Raw genomic sequence first — 19,341 nt, 5'->3', positions numbered from 1 at the left:
GTGCCTACGTGAACGTCTCGGAACCAATGTAGAGCGTAGATTTCGATGACGACGGCTGAAGTGTCGGCGTAGAGAAACTCGTCGTCGACTCTGAATACGAACTTGTCGTTCCACGTTGGGTTTGTTCCGCCGTTGTAGTCGACGCGCGTGGTGAGTTTACGCTCGGAGTGAACCCATGCAACCGCGTAAGTCTTTGTCTTGCTGGATACAGGAGCTAGGTCTTGCGCTGAGATTATGTTCAACTCTAGTAGCTGAAATGATGGGAACATCATCGACATTGTGACCAACAGATGAATGTTCACACCAAAATTTATTTGGATGGATCTTTATCTGATTTACTATCTTTTGAGGGGGTGTAATTAAGGAGGAGGGAGCAATGACGAAGAGAAAGATTATTTGGTCAATGGTAGCAATTTTCAGAAAGATTTGGAAGAGAGGTAATAAGAAAGTTGTTTATTTTCTTCATCTTTATAAGAAGTGTGGTGTTTGGTTTGTATTTGGGAGAAAGACAACGAATCTATTAGACGTGGTGTGGTGTTATTCAGCTAAGGTTTTACTTATATTAGGAGATGACTCGAAAGAATTAAGCTGGCATTAATGATCAAATTTTGCATCAAAGTTGTAATGTGTTTCTGTGCTGTCAATAGTGTTGAGAATCTCTAGAATTCTATTTTTAGAAAGATTAGAATAGATTTTAAAACCAACAACAACAACACATGGTCCAGAAATGAAACTTTTGAAACACGCCATTTGTAATCGTACTCTAAATTACTAGTTACTACAGTGGACTTTTTTTGTGGACCATTAAATTTTGACAAATCGTGTCTGCTTATTGATTACGTGGTCAAGACTCAAAAGTGAGTTCATGTGAGGAGCAAATGGTGCGCCCAAGATAGAGGGCTCATGTGGATATGTCCCCACCTCCTTGCTTTGTTTTTCTAAACCATGATTAGACTCACAGTTTTATAAATCTAAGCTCTAAAACCCAAACTAATCAATAAATAATGCGTACAAAAAATCACCACAACGTCAAGGTTCTGCAATATATAAATGATTTTTTTTTGGTCAACAAACTAAACTCTCTGCACTAATTGGAGTGCTGGGGTCAAATAAAAATAAAACAAACTAAAAAGAGAAATTTGTAAAAAATAAAATAATACAAGGGCACTTTGCGGAAGTTCGCAGTTTCCCCCATCAAAACCTATCCTCTTTCCCCTGTCCGAGAGTCACACCTAGAGTTCAATTGTCTTCGTTCAATCAATCGTTGTCTCTTTGGAGGGGTCCTCCGAATCAATGTCCACACATAACATTTAACCAATAACACGATTCCTCCCAAAATCGAACGACCCACCAAAAAAAGATTGAATTTTGAAACCAAAGTCGAAGACTTTAAGCTCAAAGAGAGAGGAGAAAGATGCTCAAGAGCGAGCCATCTCTCTCAATCTACTGCGGCGAATCCGTAGACGAGCTCAAAAAACCCGAAGACCCGGCGACTGGACCCGACGAGAATTTGGATAGAACGGTTTCGATCGGCGATTCCGTTGAAGCCGACTTCAGCTTCGCTAAGCACAGCAGCATCATTGACGATGCCTTGTCGATCAAGGAAGAGGAGGACGAGAAAAGGTTTGAGATTGAACAGCGCCCACCGAGTCCTCCTATGCATTTAGCCGCAGGGCTTGGGATTGATAAGTTCGATCTGTACAGTAGTGAGATCATCAACTTCGATTTCCCAAGTTTCGACGATGAGAGCTGTGGTGATTACTACAAGAGGATGCTCGAGGAGTATCCGTTGCATCCTTTGCTTCTCAGAAACTACGCCAGCTTCTTGGAGGTATGATGAATCATTAATAATAATGTTCTGTAAATGACTCTGTTTTTTTTTTAATGGTGTGAGAGTTGTGGGGGTTATACAGTACAAAGGAGATGTTAATGGAGCAGAAGAGTATTATCATAAGTGTACTGTGGTTGAGCCTAGTGATGGAGTAGCTTTAGCTAACTACGGTAGATTGGTTATGAAGCTTCACGGGGATGAAGCTAAAGCGTTGAGCTACTTTGAACGCGCTGTTCAAGCATCTCCTGAGGATAGGTTTCTGTTGGATACATTCTTCATCTTTGGTAAAACAATTGGTTATTTACTCAACCTGAGTGTGTGTGTGCGCGTGTATTTTTTTCTTCTTCTTTTCAGCAATGTTCTTGGAGCATATGCTAGTTTTCTCTGGGAGATAAATGATGAGGATGATGATGAGGTTGATGACTCTTTCGGAAACAGAAGTCAGCAAGGAAGAGAAGACTCTGAGGTTTGACCAATGAACCGTATCCTCCACCTATTATATTAGGCTTCACCTACATTCTTGTAGACATGTTAGCTCAAAGTAGTAGGGTTTACATGGCATATGGATTCGAGTTTGTGGTCACTTACGTGGGGTTTTGGTTTTGACCAGCCTGAGGGAGGGGAGAAACGGAGCTCAAGGTTGTCTGAAACAGAGGATGGAGAGACGCTATGCAGATATGCGAAAGCGTTTTGGAGTATTAATGGTGACCAGGAGAAGGCCTTGTTCTATTTCGAGAAGGCCGTTGAAGCCTCTCCAAATGACAGGTAACAGTTTCAAGTTTTTGAAATTTCTCTCTTACACAAACTCTTACTGAAAAATGTGACCATCATTGTCTTCTGTGGTGGTGGGGGCAGCATTATACTTGGAGAGTACGCTAGGTTCCTATGGGAAATAGAAGAATGATCTTCATCAAGAAGAAGAAGATCTCTCTTTTGTGAAGAAAAAGCTTGTGGTATATTAGCTTTATGCAGCTTCACTGATTTCCTTTTTATATACATATCTCTTGCATATTCGAATCTATTTACGGAATAAACCTAACCGATGTAATATAAATACAGCTTGATACGCTCGGACCTACTTTTTCTTTCTATCATGTAGTTTCAGTGAAATAGACTAAGTACACTATTCAGTTTCTACTTAAGTGGAAACTATATTTATGGTAATGTGTAACTGGTGAGATTAAATAGTTAGTGTAACTGATTGAGAATAAACAAAATCCTTTTCTTCACATTTTGGGAAAGTATTTTTGAACATTTGAATGGTCATTGCATCAACCACAAAACCCATACCTCCCAATAATCCGAACTAACAAAAAAAACATAACAACAATATTCATAAATTAAAAAAGGTTTGGACTAGGGAATCTAATGGCACCTCAAAAAAGAAAAAAGAAAGAAAATAAACTTGCGCCTCTCTTTGATGGGGATTAGACTCTTGTTTGTTCTCTTCCTCCTCAAATCTTCAATAGTCTGCCAAAAGAGATATCATTGTAGTGAACACTTCCCATTATTTATTATTCCTCATCACATGTGCATGTGTTTGTAGTTTGTTTGTATGCATGTTTAAAGATGCATGTATGAGTCAGTGCAAGTAGAGAAAAGGTACCGTCGTGTTTCTTCTTCATCAAGTTTTTGGCAAAAAGCAAGCAAATGACAAGAAAGCCAACACCAGCTGCTCCTCCTACTATTATTGCCACCGTTTTCCCAGTTGCTCCTGTCCATTTATTTGTTTCTTTAATTATTATTATTGCTATCAATTTCACTATAAATATCAAGTGCTCTATATTAAGTTCATGAACCTACTACAAATAATGTGTACAATTTTTCAAAAGTACTTTTGAAGAAAATAATTAGTGATAGAATTTTAATGAAGACTTAATACGGTACTTCATTTTTTTAACATACGAGTAGAAAAGTATTTAATGAAAAGCATGATAAATAAAGTAATACTAATTGAACTGCATACCCAGCATGGGGTAGAATTAATTAAAAACTCCAAGGAATAACTGTTACCAATTAATAGAAAAAGCACCACATTAAAAAATAATTACTACTTGGTGTTCAAGAAAAAATAAAATAAGTACTACTTTAATCCTTGAGACTGAAAAAAACAGAAGAGGAAGTCCCACACTGAAGATTAGAACTAAACTGAAGATTAACTTAACTCGATAGTAAACTAAGATTTGATATTAAAAACTTAAACGATTAATAAGAATCTCTCACCTGTAGAAGACGAAGGATCTGAACTCGAGGAACCAGAGCCTGACGAGGAAGAAGACGAAGAAGAAGAAGATCTCCTAGGAACACCATTCGGGTAATAGCTGTAAGCTATAAAGCACTTGTGGAGATAAATCTGACCGGAGATCGCTGTTCCACACTCGACCTGAGCTTTCTCCAGCGCGTTCTTGACGCAGCCGCTGCAGTCGGAATCTCCGACATCGCCTTCGCACTGTCCCAAAACGTAGACAGACTCGTACGTTGTCGCGTAAAACCCGTGCCCCGAAACGACGCCGTTCTGCATCACCCCGAACGCCGTGTCTCTCCTCTCCTCGAACCCTGTCCCGGCTATGTTGTTCTTCCCGCATGTCTTGAACAGCATCTCCATCCCTGTTAAATGATGATTAAACCGGAAATTGATGTTAAAAGAGACACCAAAGCGGTCAACATCCGGTTCGATCGAAGCGTGATGGAGAAAAAAAGAATTGATGGTAAAAACGAAACCAAACCGGTCCAATATCCGGTTCGATTGAAGCGTATGAAGAAAGAATTGATGTTAAAGAGAAACCAAACCGGTCAATATCCGGTTCGATTAAAGCAAAACGAAACCAAACCGGTCAAATATCCGGTTCGATTGAAGAGAAAGGGTTAAACCTGAGATTTGAGAAAAGCCGGCGACTTCGTAGAGGAGATAACAGCCGGAGAGCTGAACTCTGGAGGCTATGGTTTTGCCGCAGAGCTTGTCGGAGAGAACGGGGAGGCGGCTGACGCAGTTGTAACAGTCGTGGTTGGTCAAATCTCCTCTGCACTGAAAGAGACCGGTGATTGTGGTTTGGCTTGTTCCGGTAGTGGTCTTGTAGAATCTGGTTTTAGTGGACTGAGTGACCAGTGAGCCAAACATGGCGGAGAGAGCTTGTGAGTATAGACCAGACGGATCTGAGAACTGCTGTTTCGCGCATCCTTTGTAGATTAAGGTTGTGTATTCGGTCGTTGCTGATTCTATGACACTGAGATCTGAAAACAACAGTAGACTCGTCAAGAAGAGTAATGAGATTGAAAGACTCATTCTTTATGTTTGTGTGTGTGGATTCTTTTGGTGGTTGTGTTGTGTGGTCTCTTTTTATCTTTGGGGAGAAGAGAAGATTGGGAAGATCAAATCATAGGCTTTCTCATTGTAGGTATTGAAAGATGGATTCTTTGTGGGATTTTCTTGGGGGTGTTGGTTTGGTTTTTATGGGTTTTTGAGTTTTATGGTAATTGGTTGCTTGGTGGCTCAGTAAAGCTTTTAGTTTTTGTTTCTGTCTTCTAGGTTTCTGGGTTTCTTGTTTTTGGATTTGGGTGGCCACTCTCTCTCTCTAAACACATGTGACAAGAGATTAGGGAGATAAATAAAAAAAAAAGAGAGAGAAGCAGAGAGTCCTTTTTCTTCCTTTAAATGCTTCTGAGTCCTTCAGTTCTGAGACTGTGTACAAGTTTGATTTTACTGCTGCAGCAAAACAATTAAAAAATTGTTGTCTGAGAGCTTTAATATCAGTTTATTTATTGCTAAGTCCACCTTTTAACTAGTGGCCCTTTGAATCTAATTCAAAGTTAAAAAAGTCATTTTCAATTGAACTTACTTTGTGACAATCTTGTTGAGTGGTTGGTTATTTTGGAAATTGGGTAAAGATGCAAACTTTTTTGCACTTGATAGTTGATACTTAAACATGTTAATGAAAAATTAACTAATAACGGAATTACAGAAGGATGGGCTATAAATGGAAAATCAGAAAGAGAGAGAGATAGTCTTGGAGGAAGCGAAAAGGAATCTGAGAGATTGGTGGGAGAATGGGAAGATTGTGAAGTGTGTTTTTTGACCAGAGTACAGTCAAAATCTCTGTTCTGTCTCGGGGTTCTCTAATTTATATGAACAACTTCTCCTTTTTCTTGTCTCCATTTCATTGTCTTAAGTAAGAATGTGCATTGTTTGACCAAAAAAAAAAAGGTAAGAATGGGCATTGTTCGCAAGCGAGCGAGCTAACTTTCTCTCTGAAACATGAAAAACTTTTTATGGATTCTTTCAAAACAAAGAGGCAAAGATGAAGTGTATACTCTTACGATGCGATGTTATCGGATTTTTTCCTTTTTGGATAAAGAGAAACAGAAGGAGCTAAGTAGGGAATGTGATTGTGAAAAGACCAAACAGGAATATCAGAGATACAACATAAATAGAGGGAACTGGGAATGTAGCTCAGAGTTGGGGAGGCATGTCTATCTATTCATGAATCTTGTGCAGAGTCTTCAGTGCTGTCATTGCTAGGTAAACCGAATATCCTGAGATTACGGTCCATTGAACCGACTGCTACGTATTTGGCGTCGGGACCAAACTTAACACATGTTGCTCTACCTGCAAAAGTTCATGGATTTTCAATGTTAAGACTCAAAAAAAAAGGGAAGAGAAGAGAGACTTCAAAAGTTTGAAATCATATGACATTACCTGTACCGGATAGATCAGGAAGTGTCTTGACTGGGTTCCATTCGGCTTTTACACTGGCCGTTTGGAATACTCTGAAACATTGAAGCGCACAAGTGTTTATTATTTTGTATGGATCATTTTATCATTGCCACAAGTTCTTGAATTTGCACAACTCTCTTTTAATAATTTAGTGATCAAAGTGAGCTCATGAATCAAATCGCATTGTGTGTAACAATGTAAACCTCACCTTATATCTGAAGCAGCAATGCCAAGATAAGATCCGCTATGGTCAAATTCCACTGCAAAATAATTTTCGTTCGTGTCTTAGAAATGAATACCACAATCAACAAAATGGACTAGAGAAGAGGTGCTCGGATAGTTGATTACCCGAGTTTGCATTTGGAAAGTCGAATGTTCGGAAGTTCTTTAGCTTGCGCAGGTCCCACAGTCTAACACCATCCAGCGCAGATGTCTGAACAATATCAAGAAAGAAAGAAAAACAAAAACAGGTCAGTAAAAGGGGACGCCGGTGATATTCGTCTTTCTGTTTAGTAGTTGGGTCAAAGTACCAACCGCGAGGAAATAACCATTTTCAGAAAATGATACAGATGTGATTTCACCAGTGTGGCCACCGAACTTCGCCACGTTTGCCTATTCGCCAATAGAGATAGATGAAATTAACGTGAGAACAAACTGAGGATACTAAGAACGTTTGAGGATCTCAAGAGTTGATGGACAAGGAAGATCAAGGGGATTTTTTACCTGACTCTTTACATCCCAAATCTTGACAATAGATTGAGCGGTACCAGTTCCAAGAATGAGACCATCAGGATGGAAAGCGGCAGCCGTGTAATCCACCTTCTCGGAATCATCTGTTACCTGAATAATTATAATAAAGCAATGAGAAAGACACATTCTAAGAAAATATTTTTTTTTCTTATGCCTTATTTCAGATCACCATTGTACAACTAATGTTTCTCAGGCTTTCTTTGAAGATTGTACCAAGAGAAAATCGGAGCTGGAATAACATGTATCAGTGGCTTGTGGATAAGAAGTTTGCGAACCTGGGCAAGGCACAAACCAGAGGACATATCATAGAAGCACCACGTACTGTCGAGCGATGCCGACACAAAGTATTTGTTCGTTGCATGGACAGTGACAGCTCGCACCTGAAAAGCACATCATTGTTTTTACGTTATAACAGAACAAATACAGCTCTATTGGTAAAAACTGTATGCGACTGTAGCCTAAGTTCTTCAATTTAATCCTTACCTCTGCAGTGTGATCTTTCAATGTATGTTTACAGGCATAGTTCCCACCCTCTGAACTTCCCCAGATACGAACTGTCTGCAGTGTGTCAAAACACCAAAATCAGACGACCAGTGATGCATATCATTATGATCAAATTCAACAAAGAGAGACCGCAAACAATCAATGGCGTGAAACAAAATTTATGTACGAAATGCATCAAGCTAGGTATTTAAACAGAGATAGCTTCACGAGATATAAGATAAGTCAACTTTTTATGGGGACGTGTATCACCAGGATCACTCAGATAGTCTAATCAGTTTTTCAAAGATGACATGATGACTTTTACAAGAACAAGATTTCACATAAGCTGTGTGAACAGAAACTAAAAGCATTTCTATACTACTTGTTAAGATCATGCAATATTCAATAAAGGACGAAAAATTCCTACAGAGATGTTGTACAAGCACTACACACGGAAAAAAACCCATCGGATTTCAGGCCTGTGCATAACATTTTGGGCTTACCTTGTCTGATGAAGCAGTCAAAACAAGATCAGTGTCACCTACAAACTTAATACTAGTAACCTGCAAAGCGAACAATGCATGTCAAGCACAAAACTAAAGAGGAAAAGTTAGGTGAAAAAATATTAGAAAATACGGCAAAATACATACCTTCTTTGAATGACCAGTCAACGTCGACAAGATTTGTCCTGACTGACGATCAAAGAGAACGGCAGTTGTATCCATTCCTCCGGTCGCAATGACATCCTGAGTAGCAATTCAATGCAATGACTTCTCATAACCGATAACAATGTCAAGTGATGAGTGGAAAATGAGAAAAATTCCGGGTGTCAAACCTTAGAATGTAGGATGTCCATTGAAAAAATACCAGGTTTGCTGGTCTTGTGAAGTGGGTGGCTTGAGAGTTGAGTGAACTTCTCCAGAGCATCAACTGAAGCCAACGTCGGAGGGATCTAGCGAGTCAAGAGAAAAATGTATCAAGACAAAAGGGCCACGCGTAAAATCTAATCAACATACAAAATACAAACTCCAGATCCGTTGAAAGGTACCAACAATAAAATACAAAGTTCGCATATAATTCGCTCATGAATTCTACTTTAAAACCAAGGTATTAATAGATATGAAGCTATATGTATTACCTGTCTCTTCTTACGCTGCTGGGAAAGAGCAGCATTACAATCTGTCAGTTCTGTAATAACTTCACCCGAAACTCCAAGACGCATTTTCTTTGCATCGGGACCTTGTTCACCACCATCGGCAGCTACTTGCAACAATAAAACATAGCAATTTGTTACAAGAAAATTAAATACATAGCCAACTTATTTTGATAAGAAAATGTACAGATATAATGTGCAGGCATACCTCGTTTACCATTACTAAGAGTAGCATTCTCTGTGGCAACTTCGGGGGCTGCAGGTAACTGCCTATCAGTCGCTGCAGGTAACTGCCTATCAGTCTCTGCAAGCAATTGTCGTGCCTCGTCTCTTTCTTTTTTAAGCCTAGCAATCACACGACAAGCAGCATCATGCTGCAACCAGAAGGGAAAGCGTACCCCAAAAAAATCCATCAAACACCTTTATCAATACTAACTAATGGAAACATCCAGAAAATAAAATTGTAGCACATAATTCATATCAGGTGGTATCACAGGTAGTCAAGCAGTTGATAATAGTTACCTGATACAAAGCATGGCTTAGCTCTTGCCTCGCAGTATGGAGTTGTTGCTCAAGTGAAAAATTTGATAGCATCAAACAATCCCATTCCTGGAAGCACAAAATATATATGAACTTGTGCTTTTATTTTGCAGAATTCAACATAATAGTAAACAATCCTGTCTTGATAGCAGTAACAAATGAACGAACGATTCAAGCACCAGCTTTCGTAAAGAGTAGAGGGAAAATCTGCTATGTCAAATAACCTAAACAGACATGTGGACCTAGACCTGTATAATCTATCAAATGCTTAGATCCATGTAAGTCTACAAAATCCTTAATAGACAGAGGATATTTTACAGATTGAACAAAAAGGAAAGCAAGCATAAAGCCACGAAACGAAGGTACACAGTAAAAGCAAATAGCAAACAATATAAAAAAGCTTACAGTCTGGAACGTTCCGAGCAATCCAGGGATGCTAGCTGTGTGTAATGGTTTTGGCTTCACGATCTGAAAAAAAAAAAAGGTCCCGGAGAGCGAATCAGGCTAATAATAACTTTCTACAAAACACTGCTCCATGACAAACAATCCAAACAGCTTAGTTACCTTTCCGGTTTTGATGGCAACAATGTCACCAATGGTATGCGGTTCACCAGTAACCGGGCATTTCCCAAAATCCTACAAGGTTACCACAAAGCACTTAACAAATCGTTGACCTACACACAACAAGATCTCACTAACCAAAATTTTGAAAAAAAAAATACGCAGATATTATAGAGAATAAGGGCCCCACTAGTTCCAGAGATTAAAGAGGTGAAAGCCGATAATAAACAGCTGAGTAACCCTAGATAAGCGAAGAGCTTACCGAGATGTGCGTCTCGATTAGGCGTTTCTCGTAGAGCAAACCAGACTTCTTCGAAACCACAGGCTCCACCGGAACTTCCCCGGAAACTGTACGATAAGCAAACCAGAGTGTCAACAATAGATCTAAATTGGTAAATCGAGAAGCAATAGAAAGGCGAAAAAAGAGGTATTACTTACTTGCACAATTCATCTTAGTATGAAGGAAGATGAAGACGCAGCAACAGAAGATCGATTTTAATAAGAATACGAAGCTACTTGGAGGCTGAGCTTAGGGTTTATCTATCTACTCAGGTCCGGCGCTAACTAAACAAAATCGCGGAAGCTGAGAGAGCAGGAGGAAGCAAGACGGAACGATTATTACGTTTGCGATTTCTTAATATTCACATTTGGGCTTTTATGATTGCCTGATTTGAGCGAATATGGGCTTTTTTATCAAGCCCATTCGTAAACGGGAGGTTCTAATTCTTTTAAATGAGAAGATATGCAACAAAAGAAATTATCTTAATCATATGATGAATGAGGAATCTCTTCACATATATGAGATATCTGATTGTTTGTGTCTAACAAGTAAACACGAATTTGATTACATCAAAAACAAAATAAACACAAATTTATACGGAATTGTTTGGAAAGTACAAGATTAAGCTTTCAGAGAAAGAACAAAGGGATGCGATGCTTATTGTCTTCCTATCTATAGGTTTTAGATTCTGATTACCAAACATACAGAATCTTATCATGATTAATCCCGTAGTAATAGTATACATCGTGCTAGTTACTATTAATCAATCTATGCTAATTAAGTTGCCGTATGTACCAGATATTAACTCAATTATTATATTGTATAGCATCTTCCTTGTATCATTGTATGATCATAGGCTCATAGCTGGAGTCTTTAATTAAGCACTCTATCTATCTTTATAGGTTGCCGTCGTGTCCAATTAATAAAGGAATTACCAAGTTCGTATTTAGTTATTTTGAAAGAATGGTTAAAGTTTAAGTACCATGCATGCTTCTTCTTTTTTTTTGGCTAAATTAACCATGCATGTTTTTCAAATTGTATCATATATATAATTTTGATGGATAGTTTAAATGATCGATATTGATACGCCCGCACCTTACGTTACCTCGATCGTATTCTTTTTGCAAGGACCTCGATCAGTATTCAGTTCTATAAACTTATATTTTCTTTTTTTTTTGTTCAACGAAACCAAGCATATGGTATGCTACAACTATCACTATCGTATAACTCCTATCCAGAGGAAACAGTTTTTATATAAGATTCCAGTTTCGAATTTAGTCAAGCATCACGTAACTATTTACATGGTACAGAAATATTTATCTTGTATGAACTAATTTATCTATTTTTCTCCGTATCTCACTGACCTGGCCTTTTTATCAAGTAAAAAAACAGCCAAGTAAATAAATAAGAACTTTAAAATGAAAAATAAACATTACTAAATATAAAATAGAAATGCCAATTATATTTGTTCAAAAAAAGAAGAAGCCAATTCTATAAATAAAAAGCTTAAATTAGTACAACTTCCAGTCAAGAGGTCAAAATAATCGGAAACAAAAGAAATTCGGTCAAACTCCATCACAGGTCAACCAAGTCACCCCTATAGTGGGACCAACTTGTCCACGTCAACTCAAAATACATACGTTTTATCCACTCATGACACGCCACATCACGTTAGATAAGAAACTCTAGGACCAGCGCGTTTAACGTTTAATTTTCACGTGGCATTTCCCAAAGCCTTATTACATTTACTCACACCAGCTTATATATATCATGCAGATACGTACGCATATACACACACTTAACCAAAAATAAAAATAAATTGGTTACGTTAACTTCCATAACCTCCAATTAGTTTCTCCAGAGAAAGCTGTAAGAAACTTTCTTATTTTCTCTGTCTGAAACAGAATTGTTTTTTTTTCTGTTCTGTTTAATTAACTATTATCCGTTTTTAATGATTTAATTGTCTGGGTTTCTTGTTCAGACATCACTCCTCCGACGTTCGACAAAGCAATTTTCCCGAAAAATCTTGGTATCACGTTGGAGTCCATAAAGAAACACATAAGCATGTCGCAGGACGTAATCTCGTCTCACGAGCAGCTCTCCATGGTAACTCTTTGATTTTTTTTTTAAACTCAATATCATTCGATCGTCAATGACAATGAATCCGTTATTTGTAAGCCCCTGAATGCATGGTTTGTGTTTTTTATGCATTTTCAGCAAAAATTTAATCGAACTATGAAAAACGATTCTTATTCTTATTTGTGCATTTATTTTCTTTTGTAAGAAAATATCGTTCTTACCAGGCAATGTTTTTAATTTCTGGACGCAAAAGAAACACCAAAATCCAAAAACTTCCCTTTTATGGAAACTATCCCTCCTTATCGTCAATATTTTTTATTTATTTATCTAGATTCTTCTTGATAAATGCCACAGAGAACGAACGAGATATGAGCGTATAAATGTCCACTTCTCTCTAATCGTATTGTATATCTTAAGTCAAAACTTCTTCTCAACGAGTTTAAACCTAGAAAATACGACCACGTATCTTTTTCATGCAAGCCTTCAACGTATGTCTCAAAGACATTACATGTAAATTTTTTACTGATGTTTTTTCAGCTATTTACATCTCATCTTGTCGTTTTGTTTCGTAGGATGAGATCACAAGCCCTCTCACCGCTCAAATCTTCGATTTCTGCGATCCACAGTTATTTGAAGAGACCTTTAATCAAACCTCTGAAGTGACATCTGCTTCAAACTGTTGTGGCTCTGTCGAAAACATCAACAACAATAACTTTCCCGACAAATCCAACAGCGGTTCGAATCAAGACCATGAAGACAAAAACAACAGCAACAATAATGATGACAACGGTGACTTATCGATCATATTCGATTCACAAGACGATTTCGATAACGATATCACAGCTTCCATCGATTTCTCTTCCACTATTCAGTTCCCAGCCTCCGATCAACTCCAAGATCAGTTTGATTTCACCGGGATTCAACTTCATCAGCCTCCGAACATTCTATACTCCTCCTCTTCTTGTGATCATTTGCCTCCGCCTTTAACGGTTTTTGAAGATGATTGTCTTTCTTCTGTCCCAAGTTACAATATTGGGTCCCTAAACCCTACTTCCCCTTTCTTGGGTAATCCCGGTTTACCATCTTACATGGGCGTAACCAGGAATATGATGAACACCGGTTTAGCCATTGGAGGATCAGATTTTTACTCCGGTTTTGGTTCTGACTTTAAACCGTCACATGATCAATTGATGGAAATCCAGGCTGATAATAGTGGAATGTTCTGCCAAGATTCGATTAAACCCATATACAATCCAGGAGGAGATCATCATCTCCAGGTATAAATCAAAATGAAGCCGGTTTGGTAATCCGGTTAGATATATGGACCTGGTATTTACTGGTTTGTTGTTTTTTGTTCGAAATAGGCACTTGACTGTGGCGAAGACCAAAACCACCTGCCCAAACCGGTTCTTCCGGAGTTAGGAACAGAGATAACCGGTTTAGACGACGCCAGCGTCAACAAAGTCAGCAAACTCACAGCTGAGCAAAGGAAAGAAAAGATTCGTAGGTACATGAAGAAGAGAAACGAGAGGAATTTCAGCAAGAAAATTAAGGTCTCTATGTTTAATCATTAAACCATATTGAACCATGGGTTATCAATCTACAGTTTGTTAAAAATAGAGTTCGTTTAAACAGTATGCATGTAGGAAGACGTTGGCAGATAGTCGTCCAAGAGTTAGAGGAAGATTTGCAAAGAACGATGAATTGTGTGAACCATATAGACAAGCTTCTTCGAGCTATCATGAAGAAGACGATGATGATGTAAGATTAATCCCGTTTCAACCACAGATAAAACCTTATGAATTTTAGGTTAGCTTTTTAAACCAGGGTTCGGTTTGCAGGTGGGGGTCAGAGCAGAAGAGCAACTGGTTGATTCTTCAGACATATTTTCACACATAAGTGGCGTAAACTCGTTCAAGTTCAAGTATCCAATCCAGTCTTGGATTTGAGTTAATTACATAGTCCTATAATCACAAAATAGTAGTCTTATAGAGGTATATATGTACATTTTATTAGTGCATTTTTTGGCTATGACTCATATTTTCTCTGATATATTTAGAACACAAGAAAAAAGAGAGGAATAATGGGTTTAGGTAGGCCATGATAAATAAAACTGTAGGGAGGGGAGTGTGTTATGTTACATAGAACATTACAAAATTTGTATAGATATAAGATTATATAACATGGATGATATATTAATGTCTATTGTATTTGATGGACGTTGTATAATAATAGTCATTTGAATATCATTTGTAAGATTTTCTTGATCATTTCTCATAACTGGTATAATTCTGTGAATTGATATTGTTTGAGATTTTTCTAAATATGATGTGTAGTATTACCTTGTGGCGGAAACAATCTGGAACATGTTTTCGGTATTATATATTGTACATTCATAAGTCGATAGTATAGTATTACGCTTCTAGATAAACTATTGAATCAAAATCTCAGAATATTGTTTTTTTTTTAGCAAGCTTGACAATTTAGATGATGCACAACGAGTAGATCTTAAGTTTCCTACGTAATAGTCTATAAAAACTTTTCCCCCTGCATTTATAATATTACACGATCTATACTTAGTATCTATTTGTAATAGCATGTTAAACGTTCACATGTTACATGTATATATTTTTTTTCTTAAAACGTTGACCATATCTTCATATGATGCAAAACTGCGTTCGTAAAGATAATATAATTATAAGTTAAGAGATAGTGATATGTGTGCTGAGTTTGATCCACCGAACACACACGCACCTCACCTCTCACTAGAAGCCAATTAACCAAAAGTTGAGAAAACAAAACTTAAGTGGAAACTATGAAAAATCCAAAAACTAATCAAAATATATAAAGTGGATGCAACACGCTATGTCCTTACAATACCCATTTATTTCTCATATATGTTTTGCTTCCAAGCTTTGCCCACTTTCTTCTTACTCAATGATTCTTTAGGAGGAGAAGGAACATTTCTTATGCATTAATGTTGGTGAGACATACAACGGAAGAAGCGCAGTAATCCAGAAGGTGAATTTTCATCTTAGCTGAAAATATGTCGTCGATCCGTTTTTAATTTAGGTATAAAGCATTGCAATGAGAAAGGTTCATGTCTTTTCTTATTTCAAAATGGGTTTCTTTGCCTTGATGTTATCAAATTAAACTGGCTGGGATCAAATCTTTGGTTTTGGTTATTTATTATTTTATAGTTTTTTTTTTTACGTTTCAGATGAAGAGCTAAATTAATAACCCACATATTCCTTATAGGTAAAATAGGTATATCAAGAACTTTGGCTTTTTACCAAACATGTTCTGTAGCTTTGAATTTTACGTTTTCTATATTGTTTTGAAGTCTGTATTCAATGTTAGATGCATTTGGTTTTGAAACTGTAAATCTAGCAAATGGTTTAGTACTAAATAGATAAGAATATGTTCTTTTTTTGGGTCAAAGATAAAATATGTTCTTACACAATGATTATCTTAACATTTTGTATACTGTTCAAATCTTGGTTATTTTATGCATTTAAGGTTTAGGATTCTTAATTTTTGTCTTTCAGATTAGTTTGTATTGATTAGGAATCCATCTCGTGTGAATATTGAAGTGGCTTCTGTTCTGTAACGAGCAAATCAAGGTGAAAGATGGAGGGTGATACTCCTGACGCTAAAAAGAATAAAGATCAGCTGATGAATGTAAACTCATCAAAGTCGAGAAACTTGCTACGAAAGAAAGATGGAGGATGCTTGGCGGTTTTGAGCAGCGGGAAGTGTTTACAGATATTTCAAAACAGTCCCAAAGTATCATGTAGTGGCGAGTTCTCTACTTCTTCTCCGAGTCATCTCTTGAGGAAACTAGGAGCAAACTATGATAAAGCTGACCAATCTCGTAAGGTAATCTCTTTATCTAGCAACAACACCTTCTCGTCTCCATCTACAGACGTTTCTCAGGGAACCCTTCAGTTCACTACGAGAGCCAATGGAATAGTGCCTCGTTTTGTTTTCAAGTTGGACAATGAAAAAGATGTTTACGTGGCAAGCTTAAGCAGCAACGTTGTAGACCAAAGTGTTTTAGAGTATACATATATGATTCATCTGAAAAGAGAATCATCATCATCATCATCATCATCATCATCCTCATCACCGCTTCTGGTTGGTAGAATAAAGGTGTCAACGTTGTCCTCGTGTTCATTCTTGAATGAGAGATTCGTAGAGAGGCAGTTCGTTTTGTTCAGCAACGATGGTGAGCATTCGCAGACACCGTGTAGGAAGAAAAACAGAGGATCGTGTAAGAAAGTAGTTGGTGTAATGAAGAACAATGAGCAGATGCAGCAACCAAACTCTGACCACGAGCAGGTGAATCTACTGGAGAACGACCTTCCAACAAATCTTGAAACGTTAGCTGTTCTTGTGAAACAACAGTTTCTTGAAGAAGAAGAAGAAGAAGAAGAAGAAACTGGAGGTTGGGGATTGAAGTTCTTGAGGAAGTCTTCACTGGTCAAAACTGAAAGTGGAAGTTCAAGATCTAAGACAAGTGTTGATGTTGTGATTCCATCAGGGATTCATGGAGGGCCTGAAGATGGACCTTCGAGTTTGATAGAGAGGTGGAAATCTCAAGGAAACTGCGACTGTGGAGGATGGGACTTGGGCTGTTCCTTAACCCTTCTAAAAGGCCAGCCACGCAAAGATAACCTTTCGGAGCTACTCATAGAGGTAATAATAACATAACTTCTTCTATGTATATAGATCAAACTAGAATCTGATAGTCATTTTTGTTTCAGGGATCAAAACATGAGAAGACTGTACTAAGGATTGAGAAGCTTCGACGAGGACGTTACTTAGTACAACTCCAGACATGGCTATCAGTTTTACAATCTTTCTCGATTGCAATAGCATTCATACATAGCCAGAGTCAGGAGCTACTACGAATAAATCTATAATCATCATTAGTATTTTTGTATAATTAATATTCAGATTTTAGTATACTATTAAGACAGAAGTAAAAAAACATTGATTGATGATGTCTAAATAACCAAAACACTTGAATGTCGTACATATTGTCAGAAAATGAAAATTCTCAAATTTGTTTGAAAGGTAATCAAACGCACACTCAGACAATGGCATTGGCAGCACTTGCAATCCTAGGCCAAAGATCAGCGCACTCTTTACCAATGGGACCAGTGATCGCAGAACCTTTCATTTCTCCCTTGGGGTTCACGATGACTCCAGCATTATCTGTGCAACGTACAAAACAGATCACAAGAATCAGAATTTGTTTACAATCACACAGATACCAAGAATCAATTGACAAGTTAAAAGAGTGATATATGTAGAGTCCATATGGAGCAGAAGCAAGCGTTCAAGCAATAAAAGCATCTGTAACGAAGGACACAGTTTCAGTTTCCCAGACTTGTAACCGTATCAACACCCTCTAAACGCGTCGGTGAGTACATGACTTAAGTCTGAGATCTAATAGACTAATAACCATAAGAATTTTCCTAAGGAATACAAATGTAGAGTTCAAATGGAGCAGATACAAGCGTTTAAAGCATTAGAGCATCTGTAACGATAGAACACATTTTAAAATTTACCAGATCTTGTTTTGTAATTAATACACCCTCAAAACGAGTTGGTTTAATACATGACACAAGTTTGGAACATTCAATGAATGAATCTTATAACCAACCACAAGAAACTACATCAAAATTAAATCTAACTACCAATATGCAACGTGTCTAAACAAACAAGCTAACGATTTTTTTAGCTTATTTAAATTATTTTGATTAGTGTTTAAAAGTAAAAGTAAATATTTTTATTTACCTTCGAAGTACATGAAGACACCATCCTTTCGGCGCCAAGGCTTCCTCTGCCTAACGATGACAGCTGGCATAACCTTCTTCCTCAGATCAGGCTTCCCCTTCTTCACGGTGGCCATCACCATGTCTCCGACGCAGGCGGAAGGCAACCTGTTGAGACGACCCTTGATCCCCTTCACCGAAATGATGTAGAGGTTCTTGGCGCCGGTGTTGTCGGCACAGTTCACCGTCGCCGCCACGGGGAGACCAAGCGACATCCTGAACTTGTTACCCGACGTACCTCCACGTCCTGGACAGACATCAAAAAGTTTCAAAAACGCATTACAACCACGACCATTTGATAAAATTGGATACGTTTCAGATCTCTTAATTCGACGGGGAAGAAGAAGAAGAGTACGAACCTCGTTTCGACATTTTGGACGGCTTTGAGCTGATCTCTGTTGTAAGAATATTAGGGTTTGCGGCTTTATTATATACAACGAACGACGCATAGTGCTAGGGTTTTAGAGTTCTGTGTTTAAAGCCCAACTCTCGGAATATTTTCAGGCCTGTTAAAGCCCACTAAGAGTTAACTTTATTGAACTAATATAGCGCCTTTTGGTTATTTGTTACAGAGTCCCACATCGGAGCATTGGGAGTAACTAGCAGCGCAAACTATCGGGATAAATGACGGCCTTGTTCTCATTTCTGAAATCACGCAGCCATGTGGTGAGCACAAAGCGAACTATTCTTTCGCCTTTTACTAAAGAATACCGTGTGTTCTCCATGCTAAGTGGCATACGCCTATTTTTGGAGGGTTTTCACTTTACAGTGGAACCCAACAACTATTATTCAAAATTTTGATTTGTATGATGAATATCGTTAACTGTTCTTCTATTCATATCCTTATTGGGATATTTGTCTTATGGATACTAAGCAATATGGTGAAGAAGTCTTGTTGACCATAAACGAAGGTGACTAGTTGTGATTAGTTTGTCATCTCATCCTGATATCAATGTTTTGGAGTAGTCTTATGTGTGTAGCAAATGCATTTCTTCATAGTTTTTGGTTACTGTGTTTTATCTTTTGATCAGGAGATATATGTAGTTCTCTTATGGTTGCTTAGATTTACCTAGATTTCTATCTTTCAAGATCATTTAGATTTCTATATTC

The 19,341-nt window shown here is 37.8% G+C and overlaps 6 protein-coding genes and 1 non-coding gene across 9 annotated transcripts; 4 read left to right on the top strand and 3 right to left on the bottom strand.

The window, feature by feature from the left end:
• Window positions 1–1,188: 1,188 nt before the first annotated feature.
• Window positions 1,189–2,909, top strand: LOC130504746 (uncharacterized). The gene is made up of 5 exons (XM_056999376.1): window positions 1,189–1,831; window positions 1,914–2,086; window positions 2,186–2,297; window positions 2,442–2,596; window positions 2,687–2,909. The coding sequence occupies exons 1-5, from the start codon at window positions 1,415–1,417 to the stop codon at window positions 2,733–2,735; spliced, it is 906 nt and encodes a 301-aa protein (XP_056855356.1). The 5' UTR covers window positions 1,189–1,414; the 3' UTR covers window positions 2,736–2,909.
• Window positions 2,910–3,032: 123 nt separating this feature from the next.
• Window positions 3,033–5,464, bottom strand: LOC108850846 (plasmodesmata-located protein 2). The gene is made up of 4 exons (XM_018624336.2): window positions 4,703–5,464; window positions 4,055–4,438; window positions 3,438–3,545; window positions 3,033–3,301 (listed from the first exon to the last, which is right to left on the bottom strand). The coding sequence occupies exons 1-4, from the start codon at window positions 5,112–5,114 to the stop codon at window positions 3,294–3,296; spliced, it is 912 nt and encodes a 303-aa protein (XP_018479838.1). The 5' UTR covers window positions 5,115–5,464; the 3' UTR covers window positions 3,033–3,293.
• Window positions 5,465–6,084: 620 nt separating this feature from the next.
• On the bottom strand, window positions 6,085–10,648 carry LOC130504745 (pre-mRNA-processing factor 19 homolog 1-like). Its single transcript, XM_056999375.1, has 18 exons — window positions 10,468–10,648; window positions 10,292–10,377; window positions 10,033–10,104; window positions 9,874–9,936; window positions 9,451–9,537; window positions 9,137–9,302; window positions 8,914–9,035; window positions 8,611–8,727; window positions 8,426–8,521; window positions 8,279–8,338; window positions 7,776–7,850; window positions 7,568–7,672; window positions 7,266–7,382; window positions 7,077–7,154; window positions 6,891–6,975; window positions 6,751–6,802; window positions 6,525–6,595; window positions 6,085–6,434 (listed from the first exon to the last, which is right to left on the bottom strand). The coding sequence occupies exons 1-18, from the start codon at window positions 10,478–10,480 to the stop codon at window positions 6,307–6,309; spliced, it is 1,593 nt and encodes a 530-aa protein (XP_056855355.1). The 5' UTR covers window positions 10,481–10,648; the 3' UTR covers window positions 6,085–6,306.
• Window positions 10,649–12,111: 1,463 nt separating this feature from the next.
• LOC130504744 (uncharacterized) lies at window positions 12,112–14,510 on the top strand. The gene is made up of 6 exons (XM_056999374.1): window positions 12,112–12,178; window positions 12,291–12,415; window positions 12,961–13,665; window positions 13,753–13,941; window positions 14,024–14,149; window positions 14,230–14,510. The coding sequence occupies exons 2-6, from the start codon at window positions 12,374–12,376 to the stop codon at window positions 14,335–14,337; spliced, it is 1,170 nt and encodes a 389-aa protein (XP_056855354.1). The 5' UTR covers window positions 12,112–12,178; window positions 12,291–12,373; the 3' UTR covers window positions 14,338–14,510.
• A 772-nt stretch (window positions 14,511–15,282) lies between these two features.
• Window positions 15,283–17,493, top strand: LOC130504742 (uncharacterized). 3 transcript variants are annotated; one of them, XM_056999372.1, is made up of 3 exons: window positions 15,283–15,409; window positions 16,012–17,086; window positions 17,155–17,493. In XM_056999372.1, exons 2-3 carry the CDS (start codon window positions 16,019–16,021, stop codon window positions 17,311–17,313), a joined length of 1,227 nt encoding a protein of 408 aa, XP_056855352.1. In that variant the 5' UTR covers window positions 15,283–15,409; window positions 16,012–16,018; the 3' UTR covers window positions 17,314–17,493. The 3 variants fall into 3 exon arrangements, with proteins under 3 accessions (XP_056855352.1, XP_056855351.1, XP_056855350.1); XM_056999371.1 differs by having other exon boundaries at window positions 15,982–17,086; XM_056999370.1 differs by having other exon boundaries at window positions 15,937–17,086.
• On the bottom strand, window positions 17,374–18,661 carry LOC130504743 (60S ribosomal protein L23-like). The gene is made up of 3 exons (XM_056999373.1): window positions 18,591–18,661; window positions 18,194–18,478; window positions 17,374–17,608 (listed from the first exon to the last, which is right to left on the bottom strand). Exons 1-3 carry the CDS (start codon window positions 18,601–18,603, stop codon window positions 17,484–17,486), a joined length of 423 nt encoding a protein of 140 aa, XP_056855353.1. The 5' UTR covers window positions 18,604–18,661; the 3' UTR covers window positions 17,374–17,483.
• Window positions 18,662–18,888: 227 nt separating this feature from the next.
• Window positions 18,889–19,006, top strand: LOC130504747 (U5 spliceosomal RNA). Its single transcript, XR_008941376.1, has one exon. It is a non-coding gene; the product is annotated as a U5 spliceosomal RNA (small nuclear RNA).
• The last annotated feature ends 335 nt before the right edge of the window (window positions 19,007–19,341 follow it).

Source organism: Raphanus sativus, unplaced genomic scaffold (genome assembly GCF_000801105.2).
Source record: "Raphanus sativus cultivar WK10039 unplaced genomic scaffold, ASM80110v3 Scaffold1777, whole genome shotgun sequence".
NCBI classification, from domain to species: domain Eukaryota; kingdom Viridiplantae; phylum Streptophyta; class Magnoliopsida; order Brassicales; family Brassicaceae; genus Raphanus; species Raphanus sativus.
Note: the sequence above shows the minus strand (reverse complement) of the source record. Positions and strands in the feature narration are given on the sequence as shown.

What these genes read in the sequence shown, in the direction of transcription:
- LOC130504746 (XM_056999376.1), top strand. Translation starts at nt 1,415, where the DNA reads ATGCTCAAGAGCGAGCCATCTCTCTCAATCTACTGCGGCGAATCCGTA. An exon ending in ACTACGCCAGCTTCTTGGAG is followed by an intron (nt 1,832 to 1,913) that starts GTATGATGAATC and finishes GGGGTTATACAG; the next exon opens with TACAAAGGAGATGTTAATGG. An exon ending in AAGGAAGAGAAGACTCTGAG is followed by an intron (nt 2,298 to 2,441) that starts GTTTGACCAATG and finishes GGTTTTGACCAG; the next exon opens with CCTGAGGGAGGGGAGAAACG.
- LOC130504744 (XM_056999374.1), top strand. Translation starts at nt 12,374, where the DNA reads ATGTCGCAGGACGTAATCTCGTCTCACGAGCAGCTCTCCATG. An exon ending in CTCACGAGCAGCTCTCCATG is followed by an intron (nt 12,416 to 12,960) that starts GTAACTCTTTGA and finishes TTTGTTTCGTAG; the next exon opens with GATGAGATCACAAGCCCTCT. An exon ending in GAGGAGATCATCATCTCCAG is followed by an intron (nt 13,666 to 13,752) that starts GTATAAATCAAA and finishes TGTTCGAAATAG; the next exon opens with GCACTTGACTGTGGCGAAGA.
- LOC130504742 (XM_056999372.1), top strand. Translation starts at nt 16,019, where the DNA reads ATGGAGGGTGATACTCCTGACGCTAAAAAGAATAAAGATCAGCTGATG. An exon ending in TTTCGGAGCTACTCATAGAG is followed by an intron (nt 17,087 to 17,154) that starts GTAATAATAACA and finishes TTTTTGTTTCAG; the next exon opens with GGATCAAAACATGAGAAGAC.
- LOC130504743 (XM_056999373.1), bottom strand. An exon ending in TGTCTTCATGTACTTCGAAG is followed by an intron (nt 17,609 to 18,193) that starts GTAAATAAAAAT and finishes TACGTTGCACAG; the next exon opens with ATAATGCTGGAGTCATCGTG.
- LOC108850846 (XM_018624336.2), bottom strand. Translation starts at nt 5,114, where the DNA reads ATGAGTCTTTCAATCTCATTACTCTTCTTGACGAGTCTACTGTTGTTT. An exon ending in CGGCTTTTCTCAAATCTCAG is followed by an intron (nt 4,439 to 4,702) that starts GTTTAACCCTTT and finishes ATCATTTAACAG; the next exon opens with GGATGGAGATGCTGTTCAAG. An exon ending in AGATCCTTCGTCTTCTACAG is followed by an intron (nt 3,546 to 4,054) that starts GTGAGAGATTCT and finishes ATAAATGGACAG; the next exon opens with GAGCAACTGGGAAAACGGTG.
- LOC130504745 (XM_056999375.1), bottom strand. An exon ending in TGACTGCTTCATCAGACAAG is followed by an intron (nt 7,851 to 8,278) that starts GTAAGCCCAAAA and finishes GACACACTGCAG; the next exon opens with ACAGTTCGTATCTGGGGAAG. An exon ending in CTGGTTTGTGCCTTGCCCAG is followed by an intron (nt 7,383 to 7,567) that starts GTTCGCAAACTT and finishes ATAATTATTCAG; the next exon opens with GTAACAGATGATTCCGAGAA.